The sequence below is a fragment of the Sitophilus oryzae genome, unplaced genomic scaffold (genome assembly GCF_002938485.1).
Source record: "Sitophilus oryzae breed Bouriz unplaced genomic scaffold, Soryzae_2.0 scaffold_172_pilon_pilon, whole genome shotgun sequence".
In the NCBI taxonomy this organism is placed as follows: Eukaryota; Metazoa; Arthropoda; class Insecta; order Coleoptera; family Curculionidae; genus Sitophilus; species Sitophilus oryzae.
Genome location: NW_022146424.1, coordinates 4137965 through 4162861, shown reverse-complemented (window position 1 = coordinate 4162861; position 24897 = coordinate 4137965). Strand labels below are relative to the sequence as shown.

Sequence of the window (24897 nt, the reverse complement as noted above, 5' to 3'; positions counted from 1 at the left end):
TAATAAGCTAAAAAAGCATCTTTTTTCCAGAGACAGAATGACAATACATATTCTTTTATTTACAACACGATATCGTTATATACATTATAAATTCTAACGGGTATATAAATTGGGCTCATCTAACAATATTAAATTAACTAAGTTATAATTAACATTTCCTTTCTTTTTTATATGTTTTTCTATCTGGAATCGCCACTTCGTAAATGGGTTTAGCCTCCTCACCGACCCAAACACTTCCGTTTTCTCCTTCATTAAGCATGGTGTTCAATCCCTCAGCAAGCCACTCCACTGACTGAGGCTCCAGGGACCCCAGCTGTTGAGCCAGTGTCTTCCCTAAGTTGGGAAAGCCGTCAAACGCCCAATCTTCTGCGTCCGTTATCAAGGGAGTTATTGTTACTCCAGGACAAATTGTTAAAAATCTTACACCGGTTAGATCGTAAAAGTACTTGGTGCCTATGGATCTGGTAAAGCCAATAACGAAATGTTTGGTACCTGTGTACACTGGACAGCCAGTGAGAGGTTGTAGTCCTAGGATAGAAGCTGTGTTTACGATGGTTCCTCCGCAACCTCCGTTGTTCCTTCCCATGTACTGGATACCCAGCAAACTGCCTCTGACTGTTGCAGATATATTGATATCTAGCATTCGCTGCCAGGTTTTATCACGCAAAATGCCAGCGTTATTGATCACTAGATCAAGACGATCGAATTTCTTCATGTTGGTATCGAACAAGCCCTTGAAAGCTTCACAGTTCGTGACGTCGGCATTGATGAATATCGCTCTTCCTTTTCCGTAACAACAGTTTATTTCTTCTGCCAGGGCAGCACCTCGGTCGTCTATGTCGGAAATAGTTGCAGCTTTCATGCCTCTTTTGAATAGTTCTTTGACGTAGGCTGCTCCGATGCCAGTAGCTCCTCCAGTAATAAGAGCTACTTTACCCGCGATTATATCCATACTGGAAAATTTTGACCACGAAAAATTTTGTTGAAGAAACGGCCGAAAAATTGGGAAAAGATTGAAAGTTTGATTTTGGCGTATGAAGGAACTGTCAAGGTAATTTCAGTATTATTAACGGATTGTTTTATTTATCATACATAAATTGTTTGTTTTCATTGTTAAAGTCTTCAAAAAGTTAGAAATAATCGATATTCGAATGATGTTCGAAAAATTTGGTTTTTGTCAGAAATTTTTATATTATTACTGTTATTTTTCAACAAATTTCGAATAAAATTCTCTTTATAAACCCTGTTTTCCAATGACAATTTTTACAAGGCTTGATGAATGCAAATAAAATAAATTCAATGCCAACTTTTTTCTTATTAGAATTTCTTATCGCTAATAGAACAAGCTCTAATTTTCTGTCAATTTTTTCGTAAAGATGGTTGTGCCGACTGACCAAAAAATAATAAAAGGATAGCCAATTGATGTTTATTGTTGCTTATGCGGGTTCAAGTTGACCCTGCTAATTCCCTAATAATATCATGGTCCCATCTTATGTTTGGTCTTCTTCTAGGTCTCGTAATTCCTCGTGAGTACCATGATGTAATTTTTGTTGTCCATCTTTCTTGCCAGATGTCCTGACCATTGCAACTTGACGGTATACAAACAGTAATAGACATAAAATAGCAGATATATTAATAGGTATTCAATATTCAATTAAAAATCTGTGTGGTGATAGAATTCACAGAATATCATGATTTCAAAAAGAAATTCAGTTCGAATTCATGCAAACAAAAAAGGTCTAGTCCAGATTAGCCTTAGCATTTTTTTGTCATCTACGGCCTTAGCAGAAAACTACGACCTGAATACACCACTTTGAATTATTAATTTGTCAGTGCAAAACATGTTAAGTGAGTTGTGGGTTAAAAAGCATTGCTTCTCTCATATGTACATCCGAAATGTTTGCAGTTTTTATTTATCTTCCAAATGATTACTTAGTTATTACAGTACGCTTGCAAAAACTACAAAAAATTACTTTGTCTACTTACAGTAAAATTTAATAATATATTTTATGAAATGAATTAATTTTATTATGAAATTCATTAAATACACCTCAATCCCTCATCAACACCTCTCCTTTTTGAAAGTTTTTCTATCTGGAATCACTACTTCATAAATAGGCTCGTCGTTTTCTCCTACCCATATACTTCCATTTTCTCCTTCATTGAGCATCGTGTTCAATCCCTCAGCTATCCTTTCCACGGATTGAGGTATGACTGAGTTTACCTCACGAGCAAAGATTTTTGCCAAGTTAGGGAAACCGCCCAACACACTCTGCTCAATGTCTGGTACAATCTGAGTTTTCGTTAGTCCAGGACAAACGCTCAGAAATCGTATACCAGTCAAACGGTAAAAGAAGTCAGTACCCATGGACCTCGTAAAGCCAATGATGAAATGTTTGGTGCCTGTGTAAACAGGAGCCCCAACAAAAGGTTGGAGGCCTACGATCGAGGCTGTATTAACAATGGTACCGCCACATCCTCCGTGGTTCTTTCCCATGTATTGGATACCGAGCAAGCTGCCCGTAATCGTGCCCTTGATGTTGATATCTATCATCCTCTCCCAGGTTCTGTCTCGCATTATACCCGCGTTGTTTATTACTAAATCTAACTGATAAAATTTCTTCATGTTTGCTTCAAAACCGCCCTTAAAAGCTTCAAAGTTAGTGACATCTGCCTTGACAAACAATGCCTTATTATCTCCGTAACAACTGTTCATTTCATCTGCCAGGTCTTTACCATTGTCATGTATATCTAAAAGAGTTGCTGCTTTCATGCCTCTCTTGAATAATTCTTTAACATATGCTGCTCCGATGCCAGTAGCCCCACCAGTAATGAGGGCTACTTTACCCGTTATATTATCCATGCTAGGAAATTTTGATCAGAAAAAAATGTGTTGTAAAGAAGAACAAGGGATTGGTACATTTCAAACTTTGACTTTGGCGTATGAAAGAACTGTCAAAGTTTATCCCAAATTTAAATGAAGTGTGGGTGTGGGTTAAAAAACTAAAGATTCTGTTATCAATGTCGGAAATACTCGTAGAACTCAGGTTCGAACATAGATAAATGAAAAAGTTTAGATTGGAAAGTGTCCATAAGGCCCATGAGGACAATGTAAACACTATTTGGCGCTATTCTTGCAACGGTCGCGACCCAAAGCTTTTGAAAGTTTCGGAGAGGTTCGGCTTTTTTGGAATTATATCGCCAAATATTATATATTCAAATTTATTATTATTTTCTTTTAATTTTATAAATAAAATGCATACAAGAAACTTTATATGTATGAAATACCTATGAAACATTGGAAACCGACGTTATGCCACGATCCACGATGGTTTTTACAGTTCACAGTTCACAGCACAGCTTTTTAAGTTTTTAATGCCACTTTTTTACAATTATCACGGGTTTGAGTAAATAAAACTTACATTAAACTCACAGGATAGCAATAATTACTTTGAAAATGGACGCCTTAAACACTTTTCGGAATTTTTTCAATGAGAGCGGTTTAGACTTTGAAAGATTTTATAATTTTTGAAGATTCTGACTTTGACAAGAGATACGGACAAGAAAAAATTATTTCTGTTTTTATTTGCGGTTATTCTCAGCAACCGCTACAGCAGCGCCAGATCGCGTACAACGGTCGCGACCCAAAATTTTGATGGGCATTCCAATCTAAATTTATTTCCTTTATACAGGAGCCATGACAACCTCTCCAACAGCAGCAATGGAGGTCATTCTAGATCTAACACCACTGCACATTGTCATTGGTAGGTATGCCAATGCGACAATGATTAGAATGGTCACTAACGGAATCAGTACTGGAAAAATTGTCAGATCAGGGGCTTGGAACACCCTCAGAAAGGAAATACCACTCCTGCAACTCCCAGTGGACGATATGCCAAGAACGTACAACTTTGAGAAACATCTCAATGTAGTATTGAGCAATAAAAATGATTGGAAGAGAGAAACGTCTGCCCAGCAGTTAAAAGACCATACCATAACTTGGTATACTGATGCTTCCAAAACCAATACGGGAACAGGGATTGGAGTATTTGGGCCGAGAACTAAATACTCCGAACCAATAGGCACTTACCCTAGCATCCTACAGGCAGAAATCTACGCTATCGAAAGATGCGTACAACTTATCTTAGATAGGAACTATCGGAAACAAGAAATAGCCATCTTATAGCTATATAGTTAGTCAAGCAGCGTTAAAAGCGATCAACTTAGTATCAATCAATTCGAAGTTGGCTAAAGAATGCATAGAGAAGCTGAATAAATTAGGCAAAGAAAACAAAGTCATCCTACTCTGGGTGCCTGCTCACCAAGGGATAGAAGGCAATGAAAAAGCAAATGATCTAGCTAGAAAAGGAGCGAACACTCCACTAACTGGACCAGAACTGTTCTGCTTTCCAAGTGATAACCAACTCAAGGCGGAACTCAAGAACTTAGAAGATTCCATCCGCAACCTGGAATGGGAATCTTGCAACGGTCTAAGACACTCGAAGAAGTTTCTGAGGGCCTACGATCAAGAAAAATCACAAATCTTCCTGGGTTTAAGTAAGAACAATCTTCGGATTGTCACGGGGTTTTTAACAGGACACTGTCTCCTCAATGAACACCTCAGTAGATTGAAACTAAGAAAAGACGGCGAATGCAGATTCTGTGGGGAAAATGGGGAGATACCAGTACACCTCATCACTGACTGTATGATGAGTTATAACTCATGAAAGGGGGACACAATAGATCTGTAAGGTCGCAGTGATTAACACCCCTTCCACTCATTCTAAATTCTAAAAAAAAATTCCTTTATCTATGCGTTCGAATGAACTGTCATAGTAACATCATTCTAAAAATGTGATTATTTTCGAATATTTAAAGCAAACACAAAATTAGTTCATAACCAAACCAAACACAAAATGAGTTATTTGCACCAACTAGATTATTAGCGTATAATAAGTATATTATTTTATGCGCCTACAGAGTTTGATGTGGTGACAATTAACATTTTCTGGAAGTCAGATTCGGAAAAATATTTTTTTCCTCAATGCACAGTGGCGTTTTTTCACAATAGACAAAAAATGTAGTAAATACTAGAAGGACCGTTATACGAACAAAAATCGGTCGTCAGTGAAGTTTGAAAATATTTATACAAAAATAAAGTGGGGGTGGGGGTAATTTTCACCCTTCTTGTATCTTTTCTCAATTTTTGTGGAAGTCAAAATATTAAAAAGCACTTAGCAAAACATAGGCACCCGTAATGTCACTCAAATCAAAATGAAAATTCTTAAAATATCTTAAAAAATCGGACAAACGAATCACTTTTGTACAGAAGTAAATTGTGTTCAATGAAACTATTTTGATTCCAATAATTCGTAGTAATTATACGTTGAAGGAATATTGGGACACCCTGTATATCGATTTCTGTTCACGAGATATTCAATCTCTTCTAGCTTCTAACTATGCTTCTGACCGACTTTAATATAAACAATAATATGCCACAAAAAAAATTACGCTCTTGTACAGAGTGTCCTACTAAGAATAGTTCTCGGCTGTATCTCGCAAAGTATTAGTCGTAAGGCTTGAGGAAAACAAATACCGTATGATCGAATAAAAACGGCGTCAACGATGTCTATGAAATGAAGATCGCTGTCATTTTATATGTAAATGTATATGGGCAATGTCATCGATGTTCATTTCATAGCCATCGCTGACGCCGTTTTTATTCGATCATACGGTATTTATAACTAAAGAGACTATGAGAAATTGCTGGAAATTATTTTGTAGAACAGCCCCTATAAAAAAAAGAAATTTTGCCTAGATACGATGTACTATAAATAATAGCTTCAATCTTCAGTAAATTTAGAATCTTTCTTGTTAGAACCAGTTTCCCCTATCTGCTAAAATAAAGTGGTGAAGCAAGTTTAGATCTCTTTTTATTTAAAAAAAAATATTATTATTATATCAACATTTTGATAGTCTCAGCAGCGTTTTTTTTATCTTTTGATGCTTTTTTAAAAATTCCTTTCTTTAAAAGAGAAAAAACGCTGCTAAAGTTATCAAAATGTAGATCTAATAATACTTTGACATTTATACTATTACGTCAAAAGCAACTTTTTTCCAAAGCCTACCATGACTTCACTGAGGCGTCGTTTCTTATTCACTCTCATTGATATCTTATATAATTATTAGATATTAATACCAGAGGGGTGACAGTGAAATAGGAAAATTGGAAACAGTCATTAGTGTCAATCCTGTCATCTCCTGACAACAAGTATGGCCGCCTAGACAAGGACAGCAATGTTTCTGTCTAACTATTGTCTAACTTCACAATTTAGAATTGACAGATTTCAGAGACAGCCCCTATAAAAAAGAAATTTGTTCTAGAACAAATTTCGACGCCATTTTAATTTTAATCTTCTCTCCGGTTAGAATCTTTTGTCTTGTAAATTCAATTTCATATTTCGGCATAAATTTATAAATATAAAGATAATAAAGCATGTAAAATATATTATTACATGAACAATCCTGGGGAGAAAAGACATTTCTGCAGTACTAGGTATGTCCCATGTATATTAAAAATAGGTAGTAAATAAACACTATTTCTGTATTTTTTTAGATGCAATAAAAATTTTACATTATACTATTATGATCGGCGTTATTTTGAAAATGGAAACAATTTACAGCATTGAGGTAAGATCATTTTTTAACTATAGCCAACATTAGTTATCTCCAGTATGTGCGATTTATTGTCAATTATGCAGTAAATCTGACTGATACAATCTGATTGTTATCCGACTAAAAGTCTCTTTTGCTTCTTTTTTTGATTTATAAACCAGGTCTCTTTGCGAATAATGGACGCTTTTTTTTAAACAGTATATTTATATTTTATACTTTTTATTGATATTTTACATTGTTAATTTTAGTATAAAAAAATGTTTTTCTGTTTTCAGGCTTTTTTGTATAAGGCTCCCGTTTTCATGTTCCTGCCCCCGTTTTCTGTCCCTGATGGCTGTGAATACGTATATTTATTTACAGATTACTGTAAGTAATGCTTATACCTTACTAATTTACGTTAAAATTGCATATAATTAAGTAATTGCTGTAGATATCATTCAATTCTTTATTTTTTATATTTATTTAGTCCCCGTTTTATATTTATTTTATCCCGTTGTCTCATATTTCAAATAAATATGTTTGAATAAAATTTTGTTGTTTTATTTATGATAAGAAAGAGTACAAAATACATTTAAACTGAAAGAGGGCGCGCCATTGAATAACCGGAAACGGAAATAAAAATGAAGCCATCATGTCAACCTGTCAATTGGAAAATTAGTTCTCCAGACGACAACGAAGGCTTTCGGTGGCGTATCGTGTTTCCACGATTTAACACAGAGTTGACACTTCTTTCTAGTTAATTATTTTATGATTAATACATCAGGCATTATGGTATTCTGGTATATTAATCGATTCTATGTTATTTTTTATTAGAATAGTCATGATCAAGGGGGCTATACTAGTTGAGGTGGTGCTGGTCAAATCAAATCGCAATGTTGCCAGTTGTTGGCTGGCGCACGAGCACGGTTCTGCAATGTGATTGGGCGTATTTTTCATACGTCATCAATTGGCGCTTTAAAATTATTTCAAATTAAAGCAATTTTGAGGGCCTATAAAAAATTATTCAATGTCATGGAACTATTTTTTTTGGATAAATATACTGAAAATAGTCTTCTATTTCAGATTTTGTCCTTGAATTGGGTATTTTATTTTTTGTGAAAGAGCCCATTCTTTAACATATGCTGCTCCGATGCCAGTAGCCCCACCAGTAATGAGGGCTACTTTACCCGTTATATTATCCATGCTAGGAAATTTTGATCAGAAAAAAATGTGTTGTAAAGAAGAACAAGGGATTGGTACTTTTTTAAGCTTTTATTACTCTTTACTATCAGCTAAAATTACATAATTTTTTTTGAAAAAAACGCGCATATTGTTTGTTAAGTTGCAAAACAGCGCCCCCTAGCGTCTACATTCAAAAAGTTATTATTATTGTTTATACTGTATAATATAGAGTAAGAAACGCTCTTTTAAAAGAGCCTCAGTGTGTTGGATTCCGTTAATCCAGTCCGGAGATATTAATATTTAAATAAAAACAGATCTAACCTTCCCCCACCGCTTTTTGGCAAATACTGGAAAATGGTTCTAACAAAAAATATTCTAAATTTACTGAAGATTTTCAAGCTATTATTTGTAGTACCCTTTATCTAGGCAAAATTGTGTAAAAACTCATTTTTTTATTTTTTATTATAGCAGTTGCGCCCCATGGTTATGCCCTCTAGCGGCCGTTCTACATACTTGAAAATAATTTCCAGCAATTTCTCACAGCCTCTTTAACAAATATTTTTTTCCGCACGCCCTACGTCTGATACTTTCCGAGACCCGAGATACAGCCCAGAGCTATTCTTAATGGGTCACCCTGTACACACGACCGATATTTTAATTGGTCACCCGTCCAAACGTTCCCCTTGTTTAATGTCGCTTAACTTCATTGATCGAGCGGATACCTACAGGTATACCTAACTAGCTAGAATATAATTCATAAACTTACCAAAAGGTTGCTGCAGATAGAGGGAAGGCATCTTCTCTTGGATTTGGCTTTCTAGTCTTCTTTATACTACCGTCCATTTTTATTTAAAAGATTCGAGACAAATTCCAAATACATGCGGAAAATCAAAATCTGGAACAATTTTTATTGTTAACAAACCGTTTATTTTTATTTGCAGTTTCTATCTAAAAGCCTTGCAATTTTTTAAAACTTATATATTTTTAACTGCCCACTATTTAATTCATTCAAGTCAATCCTGAATCTCATGTTATAAGAACTATTAATAAACTGAAAAATTTCGTTTGAAAAGTAGTGTATATTTAAGAAAAAACACTTGAAAATTGGGACCAAGTTAATAAAACAAACAAAAAATGCATGTTTTATTGTTGAATAACTATTTTTCTTTTGATAATACCAAAAAGATATCTTCCTATAATAGGTACCTAGTAGGTTTATTACAAAAGTTTCCTACATTTCTGTCGACATCTTTGTTTATCAATAAATTGCCAGTCAGCGTACCTGGATTATTGATTTATTTAATGCATTATTGAGCAATAAGCATAATTAATAAATTTTATTCTGTTTTTTTTATCTGAATAAATACTTATACCAATGTCTAGATGTATATATTTGAAGTTTCATAGTTTTACTATAAAGATATTGGTATTTGAATAAAAATTTTCCAAATTTCAGCAAATTATTTTTTAAATTTTGAAACTGTACTATCACACGCACGCATATAAGCCTTTTATGTATGAATAATTACTAAAATTTTGAATTAAAAATATTATATTATATTAATAACAATTTAAAAAAATATACATTAATGAAATGTAGCAATTTACAGACAAAACAAACAAAAAATAAAACTTACCTTCCAGTTTTATTTTTTATCCAAAAAATCAAAAAATTTACCGGCATTTAATTTTATAACCTAAATTTGTCATTTAATAAAATAAAAATAGACGTATTATAACACGAACGTTGTCCTATTTTTAGGGCTTCATTTATTTTTAAAAAAATCGGAAATTTCATTAAAAAATAAGCACATCTATAAAGACGGTTCACGGTCAAACTAGGTATTTTTCCCCGGTTCTCTGGCTTCAGTTGAACATTTTGAGTTTTGCTGTTTTTTTCACATGCGCAAAAGTAGCCGCTATCCATTCACTTTAGCCACTTTAGCTCACGCATTTATTGAACTTTCTTCCGTACGATGTATTTGCTTTGCTTAATAATTTTCAGCTGTACAATATCCTATAAATAACATATTGATCGTATGAAAGTATAGTATAAATTTAATTTGCCCTTCAAAATTCAAATTCAATTCTGAATTTAATAACAGACACCAACGGTATGCAACCAATAATACATTATTTATTTCTTGTTTTAAAAAGTAAATATTACATCATTTTTGAATATATTTTGGATGAAATAATTCTTATTTATTAAGTAAAAGAAAATAAACAAATAAAATTGCTTTAAACATAGCCTAAACAATAAAATTTTATTTTAATCATATATAATTTTAATAGGGAATAGAAAATAATATATGTTGGCACGACTGATAAAAATTGTCAAATTTGTTTAAGAATTTTCCAACCTCAAAAAATCAATTTGCGGTTTTTTGGAAATTAGTTTACCTCGTTTACGATTCTTGCAGTGAAAATTAAACAAACATGGCTTTAAATAAACCAAAATCAGAAATGTCTGCTGAAGAATTGCAGGCAAGAGAAGAAGAAGAGTTTAACACAGGACCTCTTTCAGTCCTGACCCAGTCAGTGAAAAACAATACTCAAGTTCTCATAAACTGTAGGAACAACAAAAAACTGTTAGGACGAGTAAAAGCTTTCGACAGACACTGTAATATGGTTCTGGAGAACGTGAAAGAGATGTGGACCGAATTACCACGTCCAGGAAAGGGTAAAAAGAAGGCGAAACCAGTGAATAAGGATAGGTTCATATCGAAGATGTTTCTCCGGGGCGATGCTGTTATAATGGTCGTCAGGAACCCGTTGGCTACTGCTAGTTAATTATAAGAAAATGATCCAAACATATTTATAGTTTAAGGAGCTAGTATTTAAGAAATCTGCATTGGATAAGATTTTTCATTAATAATTTGAAATAAAATAATGAATTAGTGTTCATTTTATTGTATTTTCTCCAATATTACACAAACATTTCCTTGATCATAATAGCTTGTTTCAATTCTAACATTAGATAATTTTTTACACATAGTCACAAGTTCATCTTCATCAAAAACATGATAATATCTAAGAAATGTACTTTTATTCTCATCCTTTAATTTCCATGGAACCAAAACATCCTGAGCTTTAAATTCCTTTCTATTTGTGTGTACTGGAAATGAAACACATCCATCAGGAAGTATAATTGTTTCAATATTAGATGGAGAATTATCAGAAATATCTATTTTCTTTCTATTTTTCCTATCTTGTTTCAAGTAACTTGACTTTTCCTCATTTTTTATTTGTTCATGAGCCCATACATAAATAAGAGCCTTACCACCAACCTTTAGTACTCTTACTATTTCTTTCAGAGCTTCTAATCTTCTCATCTCGTTAGCTAAATGATGAATAACAGCTATGCTAAGAGCAGCATCAGCAATATCATCTCTTAAAGGTATTTTTAGACAGTCAGCTACACATACCTCATATCCTCGGAACTTGCAAATACTAACTAATTGACTACTATAGTCACATCCTATGTCATAAATATCTTTATTACCTAAATATTTTCCATTGCCACATCCCACATCAATTACTATAGAACCCATATCAAGAGACTGGATAAATTTTAAAACATTAGGCCATGGTTTGTGTCTGGTATCACTGAAATGGTGTGCAATATTTTGATATATTTCATGTACATGCAGTTTTTCTAGCTTTGATGCTACACTATTTTCTAAAGCTTGCTTATTATTGCCTGAATCACATTTCTCCTTGTAATTACATTTGCATTCGCCATTCAAAATTTTCCTAAATGTAAAAGAAACCCGAGTGCCCCTTTTTAAAGAGGTATATCCAGTGACTGAATCATTTTTTATCACATCAAACTTCCTGGGAACAATTCCATGGCTCCACGCATACCTGCTTTCCTCTGACATTATCAACAGAGATCTTCTGGGTAATAAAACACAAACATGTTTATCCTGATTCTTAAATTCCATAACAACTGGTGAGCCTAAAGAAAGACATATTATGGGATCCTCAAAGGCACTATGTGTATCTATATGATGGGGTATGCCTTGGCCAGGAGAATAATGGTTTACTGTTAACTGGTCAGGATTAAAATCCTTAAATCCTGACTTAACATCAGAATCAGATAATCTTTTCCATAAGAAGTTGCACTCACAAGGTATAGTTTCATTTAATGGTTTAGTCTTATCTACATTATTTATATCGTACCTGAATTCATAACCAAAATGTTTTACTAGTCTATTTTTCATTATTCCAATTAGTTCAGTGTTAAAATTGCATAATTCTAGTAATGTAGACTCTTCATCAGATGTTATAAAATCATCACAGAGTATTAAACCAAGTGGTAGCTTATCCCACATATATAAACTGTTCACCTCTGGTAATACTTGAATATACAGTAAATACATAGGTTTATTGTCTTGACATATTTTCAGTTTACCATTAAATTCATTATAAGCATTTATAGCAGAGTCCACATTAGAAAATGAGACAAAACAATATGATTTGCCAGGAACCAATCTTATATCAATAACACTACCATGTTTTGAAAAATGTTCGTAAAGTATCTCTTGAGACAATCCATTTACAAGTCCAGCATTACAAATCACTAAATTCTGAGTAGCAGTTTGATTACAACTTGTGCCAGTATCCCGTTCAATCATAAATTGCAGCCTCTTGAGTTTTCTACTGACTTTTTTCTGTTTATTCATAGAAAATGTCTGGTTTTCCACCTCCATTTATACAAAATGGTAATATAATAAACTGTGATACTAACTTCCTAAAGTTAATTGGCGCACATCAAGATGTAATTATTCAATTTATTATCATAGAATTATTATTTATTGTTATTTCAAAGGTTATTTACAACAATTTTTTTTAAGAACCACTGACTGCCACTGATTAAAAACGTAAATAATAATAAGTTAACCGCGCTTGGCTAAATATTAAAAGGAAAGTCTGTGGTCCGATACAGAGTCCATTTTCGTACGTCATTTCATGATAGCGTTTCATGGTCACGTGAAGTTATATCATCCTACGTCATTAAATTCCATGCGCTTGTCAGCGAATTGATTCAAGTAATTTCGGGAAAGTATTTTTGTTCTTTCATTACAGATTAAAATTTCATTTCGCTTCCCACGGTCGAATTGAACGACGTTGACTAAACAACGTCTAATTTTTATTTGAAAATTTTTAGTTGTCGAATCCCGTGCGAAATATGAAAATTTGGACAAGTGAACACATATTCAAGTAATTATTAGAAAGTTTTTATGTTCTTGTGCAATATCCGTATTTTTTGTTGTAGTCATCCTTGGGAAACTGTAGCTACAGCAGCTTGGAGAAAATATCCAAATCCTCACAATCCTGCAGTTATAGGTACAGATGTAATAGAAAGAAAAGTCGTTGATGGAGTTCTACATACACAAAGACTAGTTAGTTCGGTGTGGTATTTCCCAAAATGGGCCCAAGCAGTAAGTAATTTTAATTTTATTTGTATTGTCAATTAACTCTTCAGTATAACGTCTTCTACATATACACCAACCCATTTGTTAAAAAAATCCATTCTAATCTTAATTTAATTTAGGTTAAGTAAAATATTTTTATCTGAAAACTTTGCTGCAAATTTTTTGTCTAGACGGATTTTGCCTCTTTTGAAGGTCAAAGATTATCTTTTTTTAATTTTGAGGTAGTTGAACTGCTTATGTAAGTCAGGCATCCTTAATAGAGAAACTAAGAAGATTTCTTATTTTGTAATTAACATCACACAAACTGAAATACAAAGTTTTAAGAATGACATTGCATACCTATTTAGATGCTCTTCTATCCTGTTAGAATATATTAATCAAAAAGTTACATAAGTTTAATAAATAAATAAATAAATAGATCCTTGTTTGATAAAGTTGTTTTGTCTTTAAATTTATAAACAAATAAATAGATTTTTAAATTGAGAAATTTTAAATAATATTTTTATATAATTTTTTTTAGTTAATTTGCTTTGAAACAGTCAATATAGGTACATATTTAATTTTTCGAATGATTTATATTTATCACTTAGCTTTGAATTTGTCCACTTCATAAAAAGTTATGACATACATTTAATAAATTCTAAATACTTATTTATGCAGATAAAATTGTTATTGCAAATATTGCATAAACAGTATTTAAAATTAATTAAGGAGGAGTAGAGTTTGCATAATTCTTTAATCATTTTAGTTAATCGGCTCAGCAAAGGTCTGTTACGCAGCCGAACACTCCGAAGTGAACCCACATAACAGACACATGATTTTAAAAACTATTAATTTAACTTTTTGTCGTCATATCGCAGTGAATGAGACACTAAAATATATACCACATCCTGCTGATCCCAGCAAAACACTACTGAAACAAGAAGCTACTGTAACAGTACAAGGTATGATTTTTTATTAATTACTTATAATTCTTTAAAACTTTAATGTACCTTTACTAGGTGTACCGTTAACTAATTATATGGAAGATATGTTAACAAAAAGAATCTCAAACAATGCTGGTAAAGGAAGACAAGCCATGGAATGGGTGATCAACAAAATCAATGAAGAAGTAAAGGATTTTACAGAAAGTGCAGATGAAATCCTACACCACACAAAGAAATCTTTGGATGATTTGACGTTTAGTGCAAAAAAGTCAATGGACGATATTTCACAGAAGGCAAAAAGAAGTTGGGAGGACATGCCCCACCTGAAGATTAACAGTAACTTTTCTGAATGTTAACTAAACACTCGAACTAGGCAATTGATTTATTGGAATGAAAGTATTACGTTATTTATTGAACAGACTATTTTGCATTGATACGCTCTGTTGGCATTTAAGAGTTTTGAACAATAAATGATACAGATTTTGATGAGTAAATGAGGTTGTTTAGTCGGTAGGACTAAGAGAAAATGTGCTGTTGATTATTTATTTACTTTTTTTACATTCCTCAGGTGGATATGTACATTGCTGTGTTGTTTTAATGAAGATGTCTTTGGTTTAACTGTACTAAAATTTAAAAGTTTGTATGTTTTAATGCAACAAAATAATTTTAAATTGAAATAAAGTATTAAATTAAATGAGTTAAAGATTTTATTTGTTTACCTTTCAAAAGTATCTCTTTTTGTTTGAATATTATAAATTAGTAAGTAGGAATTGGAACTTACTTGTCGGCTTATATTTCCCTTTATGGGAAAAAAGACAAATGTTAGAGGTTTAAATAATAGATTATTTTTTCTTAAACTATTGATAGGATACAAATCAATACTTTCTTGGTGCTTATTAAATTATTTTAGCTGTTAATTTTATATAAGTTGAAACGATCAATTTATCCCATAATTATACACTAATTCTAGAAACTAAGAAACGGGATTAGTTTTGATTTGTTGGATTTGATTTGGTAAAAAATGGAAAGTTGGGAACTTTTATTATTAATCTGAGGTATTTTTCCATATGGAAATAGAAACAAATGACCTACTCGTGACAATGTCAAGATTTCGTAGACAACATGACCCGTGACCGTAACCTAATTTAATTTTAATATTTTAATTTTCTTGGCACGTTAATATGTTGTTATTTAGAATTTAAGTGGTTTTTGTTTATTAATTCCAAAAAACATTAATTGATACATCTCCATTTTCAACGGTAGTTTAATTATATTCATTCATCTTTCTTCAAACCTACTAATAGATGGGTCCAAAGTCAATCCATAAAAAAATATTTTTTTTTAACTAGTAACAATTTGATAAATGTGTTTTTTTTACTTGGGGTCTGAGTAGATGAGATAAAATCGACGAAGTTTTGTTACTGTATCATAAAGGTTAAAGTGCAGAGTTAATTCATTTGATTTTATCGTCGGTTTTCGTTCCTAGTCAGAAAATATAAATTTTATTTATATCTCAACAGATAAAAGTTCCTGAAAATGAGTCGGTCGTGATATTGGTCACTGGCATTAGTGTACGTTTGTGAAAGTTAAAAAATGGGTGAAAACGAGAACCAAGTCGTACGCAAAAGGGCCTTAAGTGCTACCAAAGCTGATGAAATTCAAGCTGTCGAAAAAAAGGTTAGAAGCAGTCAGCCTGATAAGCCGTAAGTACTCGAATAACTCTAATATTTCTTGTAGCCCTTGTGCATTTGTTGTAATTAAAGATTTTATTTAGTGACCTTGTCTATGAAATCCTAATTTGTATTTTAGATGCCACAAACCCAGAGATTCACTTTTTTCCTGGAACTCCGGATTTGACAACTTTACTGGATTAGTCAATTGGGCTTTCCTTTTGTTGTCTATGGGTGGTTTGAGATTATTACTTGAAAACTTTATCAAGTAAGTAAAATCTTTACAATTTTAGATGTTTACATGCTGTATTACTATTTTTTTAGATACGGTATAAGGGTTGATCCATTTCAATGGATATCATTTGTAATCAATCCAGAAGACGGTTCAGAATATCCATCTTTATTATTATTGTTATGTAAGACTTTGTTATACTTTAATGTTTTTTGACATTTTAATTAATGATCCACTAATTTATACCGATAATGAATATCTTCCTGTTTTAGATCATATTGTACCTCTTTCAGTGTGCCTTATAATCGAAAAAGCCTTGTCAGCTGTAAGTGTTTGGTAACTACTTTTTCTAACATATATTTCAGACTTTCTTTTTTTAGGAAGTTGTTCCAAATGGTATTGGAATGCTAGTCCATGTAGTTAATTTACTTTCAGTAATATTATTGCCCATGGTTATTATACATGTTAAAGATGGATTCAGCCTAGGTTAGTTTTTATATACGTGATTTTTCTTGCTTGTTTTAATTGAGTTTTGGTGTAACTATTTTTTTTTATTTTTATTAGTGGGTGCTTCTACAGTTTGCACAGTTTATAGTGTACTATTTCTAAAACTGTGGTCCTATGTACAGGTTAATATGTGGTGCAGAAGTGCGAGGCAAAACAATAATAAAGGCTCATTGCGTAGACAGTCTGTATCTTTGAGCAGTCTTCAAAGGGCAAAAGAACAGAAAAAACAGAGTGTAAAAGGCTCTACCGAAGATCTTGGTGATGGTTTGGTCCATTATCCGGATAATCTAAGGCTGAAAGACTTGTATTATTTTATTTTCGCACCTACTTTATGCTACGAACTAAATTTTCCTAGAACTGAAAGAATAAGGAAAAGGTATACAGTGTTGATATAAAAATGTATTAAAATTATTTGAGATTTTTTTATCATAGGTTTTTATTAAGAAGAGCATTTGAAGTAATTGTGGGAACACAAATTATTCTTGCAGTCATACAACAATATATGATACCATCAGTCAAAAACTCCTTAGTGCCCTTCAGTAATATGGATTACACACTTGCTACAGAGAGGCTGTTGAAATTGGCTGTAAGTAAAGAACTATGTATTTTTATTATTAAATTAATTAACATATCTTTTTTTTTATTTTTATAGATTCCTAATCATCTCAGTTGGCTAATAATGTTCTATATTCTCTTCCATTCGTTCTTGAATTTGACAGGTGAAATTTTACAATTCTCAGACCGACATTTCTATGCTGATTGGTGGAACGCAAACAATATTGATATATTTTGGAGGACGTGGAATTTACCAGTTCACAGATGGGCTGTGAGGCATTTGTATCTTCCAATGGTGGACATGGGTTATGGTAGGTTAACTGCCAGTATGGTTGTCTTCTTTATTAGTGCCTTCTTCCATGAATATATGGTAAGTAGCTTTTTGATTTGAACAGGCATTGCAGGCAAAATTGAGTTTTTTTGTCACTTTAATCTGATTTTAAATATTTTTGTGAAATAATCTGAGTAAAAAAAAAGATCTTAAGCTTCTTATATACCTATGAATTTTGTCATTTTTTTTTGTTTATGTATAAAGCTTAAGCTATATGTCTAAGGAAGGATTTTTATTTGATTGAAATCCCAACAATTATAAAAAATATTTTATACATTTCTTTTAATAAAAAAAGTATGAAGTGTCTTTATTTTTTAATGCACAGATAAGAAAATTTTATAAAGCTTGTTTACGTCACTTATGTCACAAATATCTCTGTAATTAATTATTATTGTTTATTCTCAACTTTAACTGGATTTAAATAATTTGTCTATATCATTCATCATTTTGTCAAGAAAATTTGAACTTGAATAATTATTTTTTAAAAAATGTCTATACTTCTGTGGCGGATTCATCTCTTCAAAAAAATCCTATGGGTATTTCGCCACAGAAAGAAAATCTACAAAATAAAATAGTTATTTTTTTGTAAACATTGTTGCGTTAATCCAATGGAGATCAGCTTTTCAGCAGTGGTTTACTAATAAACAAATTTGCCTAACGGACAAAAAAATGAAGAAAAAACTATGTAAAATAATCTAAATACAACTATTCAAGAACACTTTATTTTTTTTTCAAAAGATACCGTTGGCGTTGTGTTAAAATGACATTATATCAAGTTAAACTTCAAAATTAACAATTACTATCAGATAACAATTACTTAATGGGGTAAAACAAAAAAACCTCAAACTTTCTGTATGATTATTATTTTATTTCTTTTTAATTTTTAACTATGTTTATTTATGTTATGATCATTAAAATCAAAAAACCGATAACCATACATTGCTAACCTCTACAGATGCCTGAGCAATACATCTATTTTTATTAGACTGTATTAAAAAAGCCTCTTTCCCATTTATTTATTTATTGTATGGCTACATTATACTTATACATGCAAGAAAACCAGACACTTAAACATAGACATAAAATAAACTACAATGTAAATGAAAACATTACAATGTAAATATAAAAAAAAACAAGTATATTATAAAAAGACAACATAAAAAACGTATTTACGAACACTATATATTAACATCTAGATGCCCTATCCATTCCAAAGCTGATGGAGAAGCCTCCAGAAAGTCCCTCCAGTCTTCACCATAAGCGCGTAGGTTGCACTCTCTAGTTATGTGATGGATGGTTTGGTGAGGGGATCCGCAATCACATTCTGGGGAAGGTATTTTTTCACATCTTCCATGGCCAGAGCGTATCCTATTCAAAGTTGACCATGTTTTCCGGTTTAGATCGGTACCCGGTGTCTGGCAATAATTATTTTTGAACCAGGAGTATAGGTGCGCATCGGCCATTTCTCTCCATAACTGAAGCCACTGTTCTCGAGAATTGTAGTTACTGCTTTTTAGTTGTTCAGCTGTTCGCAAAGTTGGATTCCTCGACTTAAGTCTATTCACCTGTAAAGCAGGAAGTGTTTCATGAACAGGTAGCGTTGGGGTAGCTATTTTAACAAATTCTCTAGAAGAGTCTCGTTTCTGCGTAGATTTGGAGGTAATGTTACTCAGAACTGGAAGCTAGTAACTAGGGGTGCATCTGATTGTCTCTGTAATCAGCCGCATGGTGTTGTTCAGCTGTCTGTCTACGAGATTTGTGTGGTGGCTGTTCAACCACACGGTTGCACAATACTCTGCCACACTGAATACCAGATCAAGGGCGGAGATCCGAAGTGTTGTTGCTTTTGCACCCCAAGAAGTACCACAAAGTTTTTGTATAATGTTGTTTCGTGTTCTGATTTTCCCAGCAACATTTTCTAGGTGTATTCGAAATGAGAGTGTACGGTCTAGAGTAATCCCCAGATATTTTGGATATTTGTTGTTACGCAGAGTGGTGTTACCAAACTGGACGCTTATTTCAGTATTCGCCAGCTTGTTATTAAGATGGAAGGTAGCCACTTCTGTCTTATTTGCAATGGGTTGAAGTCTCCATTTTATAAAATAGGCATTCAAGGATGCGAGATCCTTTGTAAGCGTTTCTTGGGTTTGATATAGCGATTCATGTTCCGTTGCTATGGCTATATCGTCTGCGTAACAAAATTTTGTAGATTGCGTATCTGGCAGGTCAGAGATGTATAAGTTGAATAAGAGAGGGGCGAGAACGGAGCCTTGGGGTAAGCCGTTGTTAAGTTTTTTAGGTTTACTTGTGCTCTCTCCCTGAAATACTTGGATATATCGGTTACTTAGCATGTTGTTGATAACTCGAGCTGTAGTTTGACAAGGAAGTGCTTTAAGTAATTTATAAACCATACCATCTCTCCAGACTGTGTCGTAAGCGGCTGTTAAATCGACAAAAGCTATGGAGGTTTTAAGCTTAAGTTGGAAATTTCCTTCAATGTGAGATGTAAGTGCTAGGACTTGGTCACAGCAACTGCGTTTAGGAGTGAAACCTGCCTGTTCAACTGGAATATAGTCTAAGATACTATCCTTTATTCTATTGAAAATAAGTCGTTCTAGGAGCTTATAGGTACAACTAAGAAGGGCTGTGGGTCGATAATTCTGAGGTTGTCTTTAGATTTTCCTGGTTTTAACACAGCTATTATTTTAGTTTTCTTTAATTCCTTTGGAATGTTGCCGGTTGATAAAACTCTAGAGAAGAAACTACAAAGCCACTTGAGGGCAGGGTTTCCAGCGTAAATAAGGAATGTTGTCATATCCAGGAGCTTTGTTCGGCTTGATGTCTTTAATAGCTGTGACTATGTCTTCAATTTCGAAGGGCTGTGAATATTCCGAGATATGGGGAGTGGTTGTTCTTAACTCCTTCATTTTCCTCTTAATCTCAATTATGTGCTCCTTATCACGTCGAGACCTAGATGTCTCAGCTATATAATTTGCAATTTGATTTGCTGATATTTGAGTGCTTGGCCTATTTTGTCTTGTTGAACCTTCTAAATTACGTAGAAGGGTCCAGGCCTTCCTACTAGATCGATGGAAGTCTCTGTTTTCCACTGTTTCAATCCAGCGGTCTCTTCTAGCAGTGTCTAGACTTATGTCCCATGAATGCTGACAAATCTTAGATTTGGGAAAAATATATTTTTTGTCTATTTTTTTTTGGATAAGACTTATACAATTATACACATAGAATATATAAAATACAATGAAATCTAGCAATATTAAGTATACCATATGATCGAAAAAAAGGGCGTCACAGCGGCCTTCGAAATGACAATCTATGATAATTTCTGTCTGTATCACGCCTAATAATACTTGTGAAAGATTTTCAAAAAGATTTCGTTTTTTTCTTTCAATTTAGTTTTTTTTTGAAAATAGATTTGTTTGATCTTCTAAATTAAACACTAATTTTTGACTTATTTTTATGTCAACTCTGAATAAATATCATATAGGGATTAACCCAGCAGAAGATTTAATGGATTTTTGTTTTATGGGTTACTGTGACGCCGTTTTTTTTTTAAATTATAGATTAATTATCTTTTACCCTATCCGTTTCTGTTAAGACAATGTTACAGTTAAACAAATACATATGACGTATTTAATAGCATACGATCGAGAGAAACAACGGCGTCAGAGACGGCTGGTGAAGGAAGATCGCTGGTAATTTTAGCGAGGTCAATCTCTAGACGTCATTTACTAAAAATTGACATGGAACTTGTCAAAAGTTAACAGTAATTGTAGAAAAATTGAAAAAGAATAGACCATTTCCAGACACACAAATCTACTGCCAAAAAAATATTTTTTTCTCGAATTTTAAACTACACCATTTCAGTTTTTTACTCAATATAAAAGTAAATTATATCCTCCTTAAGGTAAACTGGCAGTAAGCGCCATTAAAAAATAAAGAACTGTTTAGACTAAGTAAATGGTATATTTCGAACTGTGATTTTTATTGTTTCAAGTTTTAAATAGCCAAACCTTAGTGTAGCGGTATAATTTACCTTATTCTAGACATTCCAATACTGTTTGATTTCCAGGTTAGCGTACCATTAAAAACCTACAAAATATGGGCTTTCATGGGCATGATGGGTCAAATACCACTCTCGTTTCTCTCACGAGCTGTCGAAAAACGGTACGGCCCCAGATTTGGCAACATCGTCGTCTGGTCATCCATTATAATTGGACAGCCATTATGTATTATGATGTATTACCACGACTACATGGTAATACACCATGGTCCAGCCATAGCTGAATACGCTCAGGTGTAGGAACTGTTGCGCCATCTAGCCCAAAAATCGAGATCAAATAGTGTAGATTTTTTTCTATTTTTAAGTCCTGTATCACATTTTAAAGAGACCGGAGTAGTGATCATAGTGAACATACCAAAAAAGGTATGATTATTTTGTAATCTGTTTACGTTGCATTTGATGCATTTCTAAGGAGATTAAAAACTAAGTAGGTGTTTTTGTATTTTTTGTATCAAAATTTAATAAAACAGCGCAATAAAATAATTAGTACAATATGCAATACGGAAATCTACTTATAAGATGTATTTTTATAAAATATTGTTTGATTTTTTTATATTTTAATTTATATTTTCTTTATTATTATTTTTATCTAGGTGTTGTATGTTTTTTTATATTGATACATCACTTTTAGTTACCTGTTAATACCCAAAAATATAATATTGTATATTTTAGATAAGAATAGTTAGTTTTTTTTAAATAGCTTTATTTTGAATTAAAAATTTGTCTTCCCATTAGAAAAATGTACGCTCAAGTTAAATAGATTGATTCTGATGAAAGGTGCTATATTAAAAATTTCATAACTGTTTAAATCTTTGCATTTAAACATAAATTATACAATAACTTTTTATTCCATATATAGATTGTTGACAGTTTGTTGTTATTGCTATATCATTATTTATACGTTATGAAATAAATATTAAGACTGAATTAATATGTGTTTTGATTTTTGTAATTTTTACTTTAAGGGTTTCAATAAAAATTTAGCTAGGCGTGATATTGTTACTTGAATATTTTAATTACAGTTAATTTATGTGATTACTATTCTGCTGTCGATATTAGCTTTGTTCGGGTTCTTGTTATTACCGATTCTGAACCGTCCTAGAACTCGGCAGCGCATGCGCAAATGAAATAATGTCTTCATATTTCCTTCTGCGCATATGCATCACAGTTCTAGGACGGTTCAAAATCGGCAATAAGAGAAACCCGAAGTAAGCTATTGCTTGACTTTTTTCTTGATATATATATTTGAGTAACTTTTGGGAACTTGATGGAGACAATCTCATCAAAAACCTAAATCCTATGACACACAGTGCAATTTGAAGGACTTACGTTAATACATTTATACATTAAGTATATGCATGTATTAATATATAATATAACATATATAATAATATAATATTTTTATAATATAAATTTTATTTTGCATACATTAAGTATGCAAAATTTCTAATTTGAGACATTTTTTTTTCAACAAATGTGTTGTTTTTAAAAATAGTCAACTTTATTTTAGATAACTTACTGAATAGTGCACGGGTGTTTTTTAAGAATAGGTATTTTATTTAAATTTTCGTATTAAATTGATTATTACAAATTAAACTGCATAATTTTTTTATCATATTTTTATTCTATAAGAATTATAAGCTTACGATTTATCCAGTTTTTAACACCAACATTTATTCAATAACTATTCTAACTTCTAAAAATGCTTAAATATGCATAAACTTTTTTATATCTGTTATTGAGGTTAAAGGTTTCTTAAAAGAAATAATATAAAAAAAAATTCTGCCCGTTTGGAAAATATACAGGGTAGCCCATTAGTGCGAGGAAGTCCAATTTCGCTGTTGTTGACAAAGATAGGAAAAAAAGTTCCATAGATATGTTGTATAGTTTAAAATTGTACATATACTAAAATATTTTGTTGTATACAGGGTGTCCCCCTAAAAGATGTTATGATAAAGCTTTAAGTTTTTTTACATTGCACCCCAATTTTTTGGTACATAATTGGATATAGCATAAAATTTTGCATATACCTATTACCCCATCTTCATCTGATTCACGTAAAATATACTGGGTTTATACTAAATACAGGGTATGAGTAGATCTTGACAAAAGAAACTATATTTTCTCTTTAAATTTTGAGAACCACTGGATCTTTTCTGAATTTTTTTTGTTGTACAGCTGGTTCCAAAAAAAATGAATACGACTCTTTACACATTTTTTTCGAATATTTGGGCAGTGTATATTTATGTGTCAAGTATTTTGATATGTTAAGGTTATTCTGACATTGTATAAAACAACTTTGCTTTTGACAAAGTGGCAAATAAATTTTTCAGAACGTCAACATGACATGAGTAGCGAAATGAGGGAGTGGTATCATAGAATATACTGCCCGAAATAATAAAAATATGTTTTAAATCGTATTCAATTTTATTGGAACCAGCTGTACATTTAATAAAATATGTTGCCATATTATCAAAAAATGATGTTTTTTAATTAAAAACTAAAAAAATATCAAAAAAAAATTATAATCGTGTTTATGAGGTCGAAATATATACTACCCCTAAAAATATTTGCACTTATTGATCCATGTATAGGTTAATCCGAGGGGTGTCTCACTCGGGTAAAAAATGTACACGTACTGCCAAAATATCCTTCCACTGTTAAGCGACTGCCAATGACTATGAAGAAGACTGCCTATGACTGCCATGTAATTATTATAGGCGACTGCCATAAGACTGCCAATGACTGCCAGCGACTGCCAAGAAAATGTACAGGTAATTCCAATGGGCTTGTTCCACAATTTTTTTTTATTTTACCAATCGAAAGTACAACTAGAAAATAACAGATCTACCAAAAATTAGAATTTTATTCGTACGTTTAGTACCTCAAAAACACGTACAAACATCTATTGTGCGAGAAAGGGGCGTGGCCAGCTGCTACGTCATAGCACCACAGGTCGACTGGCGACCGCGCTCCATACAATGCACAGGTCTGCTTTGCCCGATTACAGAAAGTGTGTTTTAAATTTATAGTATAACGTAGTGTAGTACTAAAGTCTTTCTTTTATTCAATATTAGTGTAAACAAGACAAGGAAACGTTATGTAGTGCCAGAATGCACAAATACGAATAAAAATTCCCCAGAAAAACTATTTATTTCTTTACCGTCCGACATAAAGTTAAGACGAGCAAGACATGATTTTGTCCCTGACAGAGGCACCAGATTTTGTTGTGAAGATCACTTTAATGTAAGTTAATACTTACAAGTAGTGTTTCCTATTTTTTTTAATATAGGTTGAAGAAGACAAAAAACTACATAT

General features: G+C 32.4%; 7 protein-coding genes across 9 annotated transcripts in view; 3 read left to right on the top strand and 4 right to left on the bottom strand.

The window, feature by feature from the left end:
* LOC115881556 (multidrug resistance-associated protein 4-like) overlaps window positions 1-15148 on the bottom strand; it is a 44125-nt gene extending 28977 nt beyond the window's left edge. The window contains exons 1-2 of the mRNA XM_030899095.1: window positions 14985-15148; window positions 8603-8731 (exon numbers count right to left, since the gene is read on the bottom strand). Coding sequence (XP_030754955.1) covers window positions 8603-8679 — 77 coding nt within the window. The 5' untranslated portion in view covers window positions 8680-8731; window positions 14985-15148. The remainder of the gene's footprint in view (window positions 1-8602; window positions 8732-14984) is intronic.
* Window positions 39-1055, bottom strand: LOC115881621 (15-hydroxyprostaglandin dehydrogenase [NAD(+)]-like). The gene has a single exon (XM_030899174.1). The coding sequence runs from the start codon at window positions 950-952 to the stop codon at window positions 149-151; it is 804 nt and encodes a 267-aa protein (XP_030755034.1). The 5' UTR covers window positions 953-1055; the 3' UTR covers window positions 39-148.
* On the bottom strand, window positions 1901-3094 carry LOC115881622 (15-hydroxyprostaglandin dehydrogenase [NAD(+)]-like). Its single transcript, XM_030899175.1, has one exon. The coding sequence runs from the start codon at window positions 2861-2863 to the stop codon at window positions 2063-2065; it is 801 nt and encodes a 266-aa protein (XP_030755035.1). The 5' UTR covers window positions 2864-3094; the 3' UTR covers window positions 1901-2062.
* LOC115881624 (probable small nuclear ribonucleoprotein Sm D2) lies at window positions 10177-10743 on the top strand. The gene has a single exon (XM_030899178.1). The coding sequence runs from the start codon at window positions 10276-10278 to the stop codon at window positions 10627-10629; it is 354 nt and encodes a 117-aa protein (XP_030755038.1). The 5' UTR covers window positions 10177-10275; the 3' UTR covers window positions 10630-10743.
* LOC115881620 (alkylated DNA repair protein alkB homolog 8) lies at window positions 10734-12790 on the bottom strand. The gene has a single exon (XM_030899173.1). The coding sequence runs from the start codon at window positions 12549-12551 to the stop codon at window positions 10746-10748; it is 1806 nt and encodes a 601-aa protein (XP_030755033.1). The 5' UTR covers window positions 12552-12790; the 3' UTR covers window positions 10734-10745.
* LOC115881623 (protein slowmo) lies at window positions 12834-14900 on the top strand. Its single transcript, XM_030899177.1, has 4 exons — window positions 12834-13062; window positions 13118-13283; window positions 14026-14221; window positions 14279-14900. Exons 1-4 carry the CDS (start codon window positions 13031-13033, stop codon window positions 14557-14559), a joined length of 675 nt encoding a protein of 224 aa, XP_030755037.1. The 5' UTR covers window positions 12834-13030; the 3' UTR covers window positions 14560-14900.
* Window positions 15149-15344: 196 nt separating the features above from the next.
* On the top strand, window positions 15345-22510 carry LOC115881540 (diacylglycerol O-acyltransferase 1). 3 transcript variants are annotated; one of them, XM_030899077.1, is made up of 10 exons: window positions 15345-15462; window positions 15724-15906; window positions 16013-16141; window positions 16198-16289; window positions 16378-16430; window positions 16486-16591; window positions 16670-16988; window positions 17045-17198; window positions 17265-17537; window positions 21589-21819. In XM_030899077.1, the coding sequence occupies exons 2-10, from the start codon at window positions 15797-15799 to the stop codon at window positions 21817-21819; spliced, it is 1467 nt and encodes a 488-aa protein (XP_030754937.1). In that variant the 5' UTR covers window positions 15345-15462; window positions 15724-15796. The 3 variants fall into 3 exon arrangements, with proteins under 3 accessions (XP_030754937.1, XP_030754938.1, XP_030754936.1); XM_030899078.1 differs by lacking the exon at window positions 15345-15462 and adding an exon at window positions 15469-15637; XM_030899076.1 differs by lacking the exon at window positions 15345-15462 and having other exon boundaries at window positions 15469-15906; window positions 21589-22510.
* The last annotated feature ends 2387 nt before the right edge of the window (window positions 22511-24897 follow it).

What these genes read in the sequence shown, in the direction of transcription:
- LOC115881620 (XM_030899173.1), bottom strand. Translation starts at nt 12,551, where the DNA reads ATGGAGGTGGAAAACCAGACATTTTCTATGAATAAACAGAAAAAAGTC.
- LOC115881622 (XM_030899175.1), bottom strand. Translation starts at nt 2,863, where the DNA reads ATGGATAATATAACGGGTAAAGTAGCCCTCATTACTGGTGGGGCTACT.
- LOC115881621 (XM_030899174.1), bottom strand. Translation starts at nt 952, where the DNA reads ATGGATATAATCGCGGGTAAAGTAGCTCTTATTACTGGAGGAGCTACT.
- LOC115881624 (XM_030899178.1), top strand. Translation starts at nt 10,276, where the DNA reads ATGGCTTTAAATAAACCAAAATCAGAAATGTCTGCTGAAGAATTGCAG.
- LOC115881623 (XM_030899177.1), top strand. Translation starts at nt 13,031, where the DNA reads ATGAAAATTTGGACAAGTGAACACATATTCAA. An exon ending in ACAAGTGAACACATATTCAA is followed by an intron (nt 13,063 to 13,117) that starts GTAATTATTAGA and finishes TTTTTGTTGTAG; the next exon opens with TCATCCTTGGGAAACTGTAG. An exon ending in AGCTACTGTAACAGTACAAG is followed by an intron (nt 14,222 to 14,278) that starts GTATGATTTTTT and finishes TACCTTTACTAG; the next exon opens with GTGTACCGTTAACTAATTAT.
- LOC115881540 (XM_030899076.1), top strand. Translation starts at nt 15,797, where the DNA reads ATGGGTGAAAACGAGAACCAAGTCGTACGCAAAAGGGCCTTAAGTGCT. An exon ending in TTACTTGAAAACTTTATCAA is followed by an intron (nt 16,142 to 16,197) that starts GTAAGTAAAATC and finishes CTATTTTTTTAG; the next exon opens with ATACGGTATAAGGGTTGATC. An exon ending in AGAGGCTGTTGAAATTGGCT is followed by an intron (nt 17,199 to 17,264) that starts GTAAGTAAAGAA and finishes TTATTTTTATAG; the next exon opens with ATTCCTAATCATCTCAGTTG.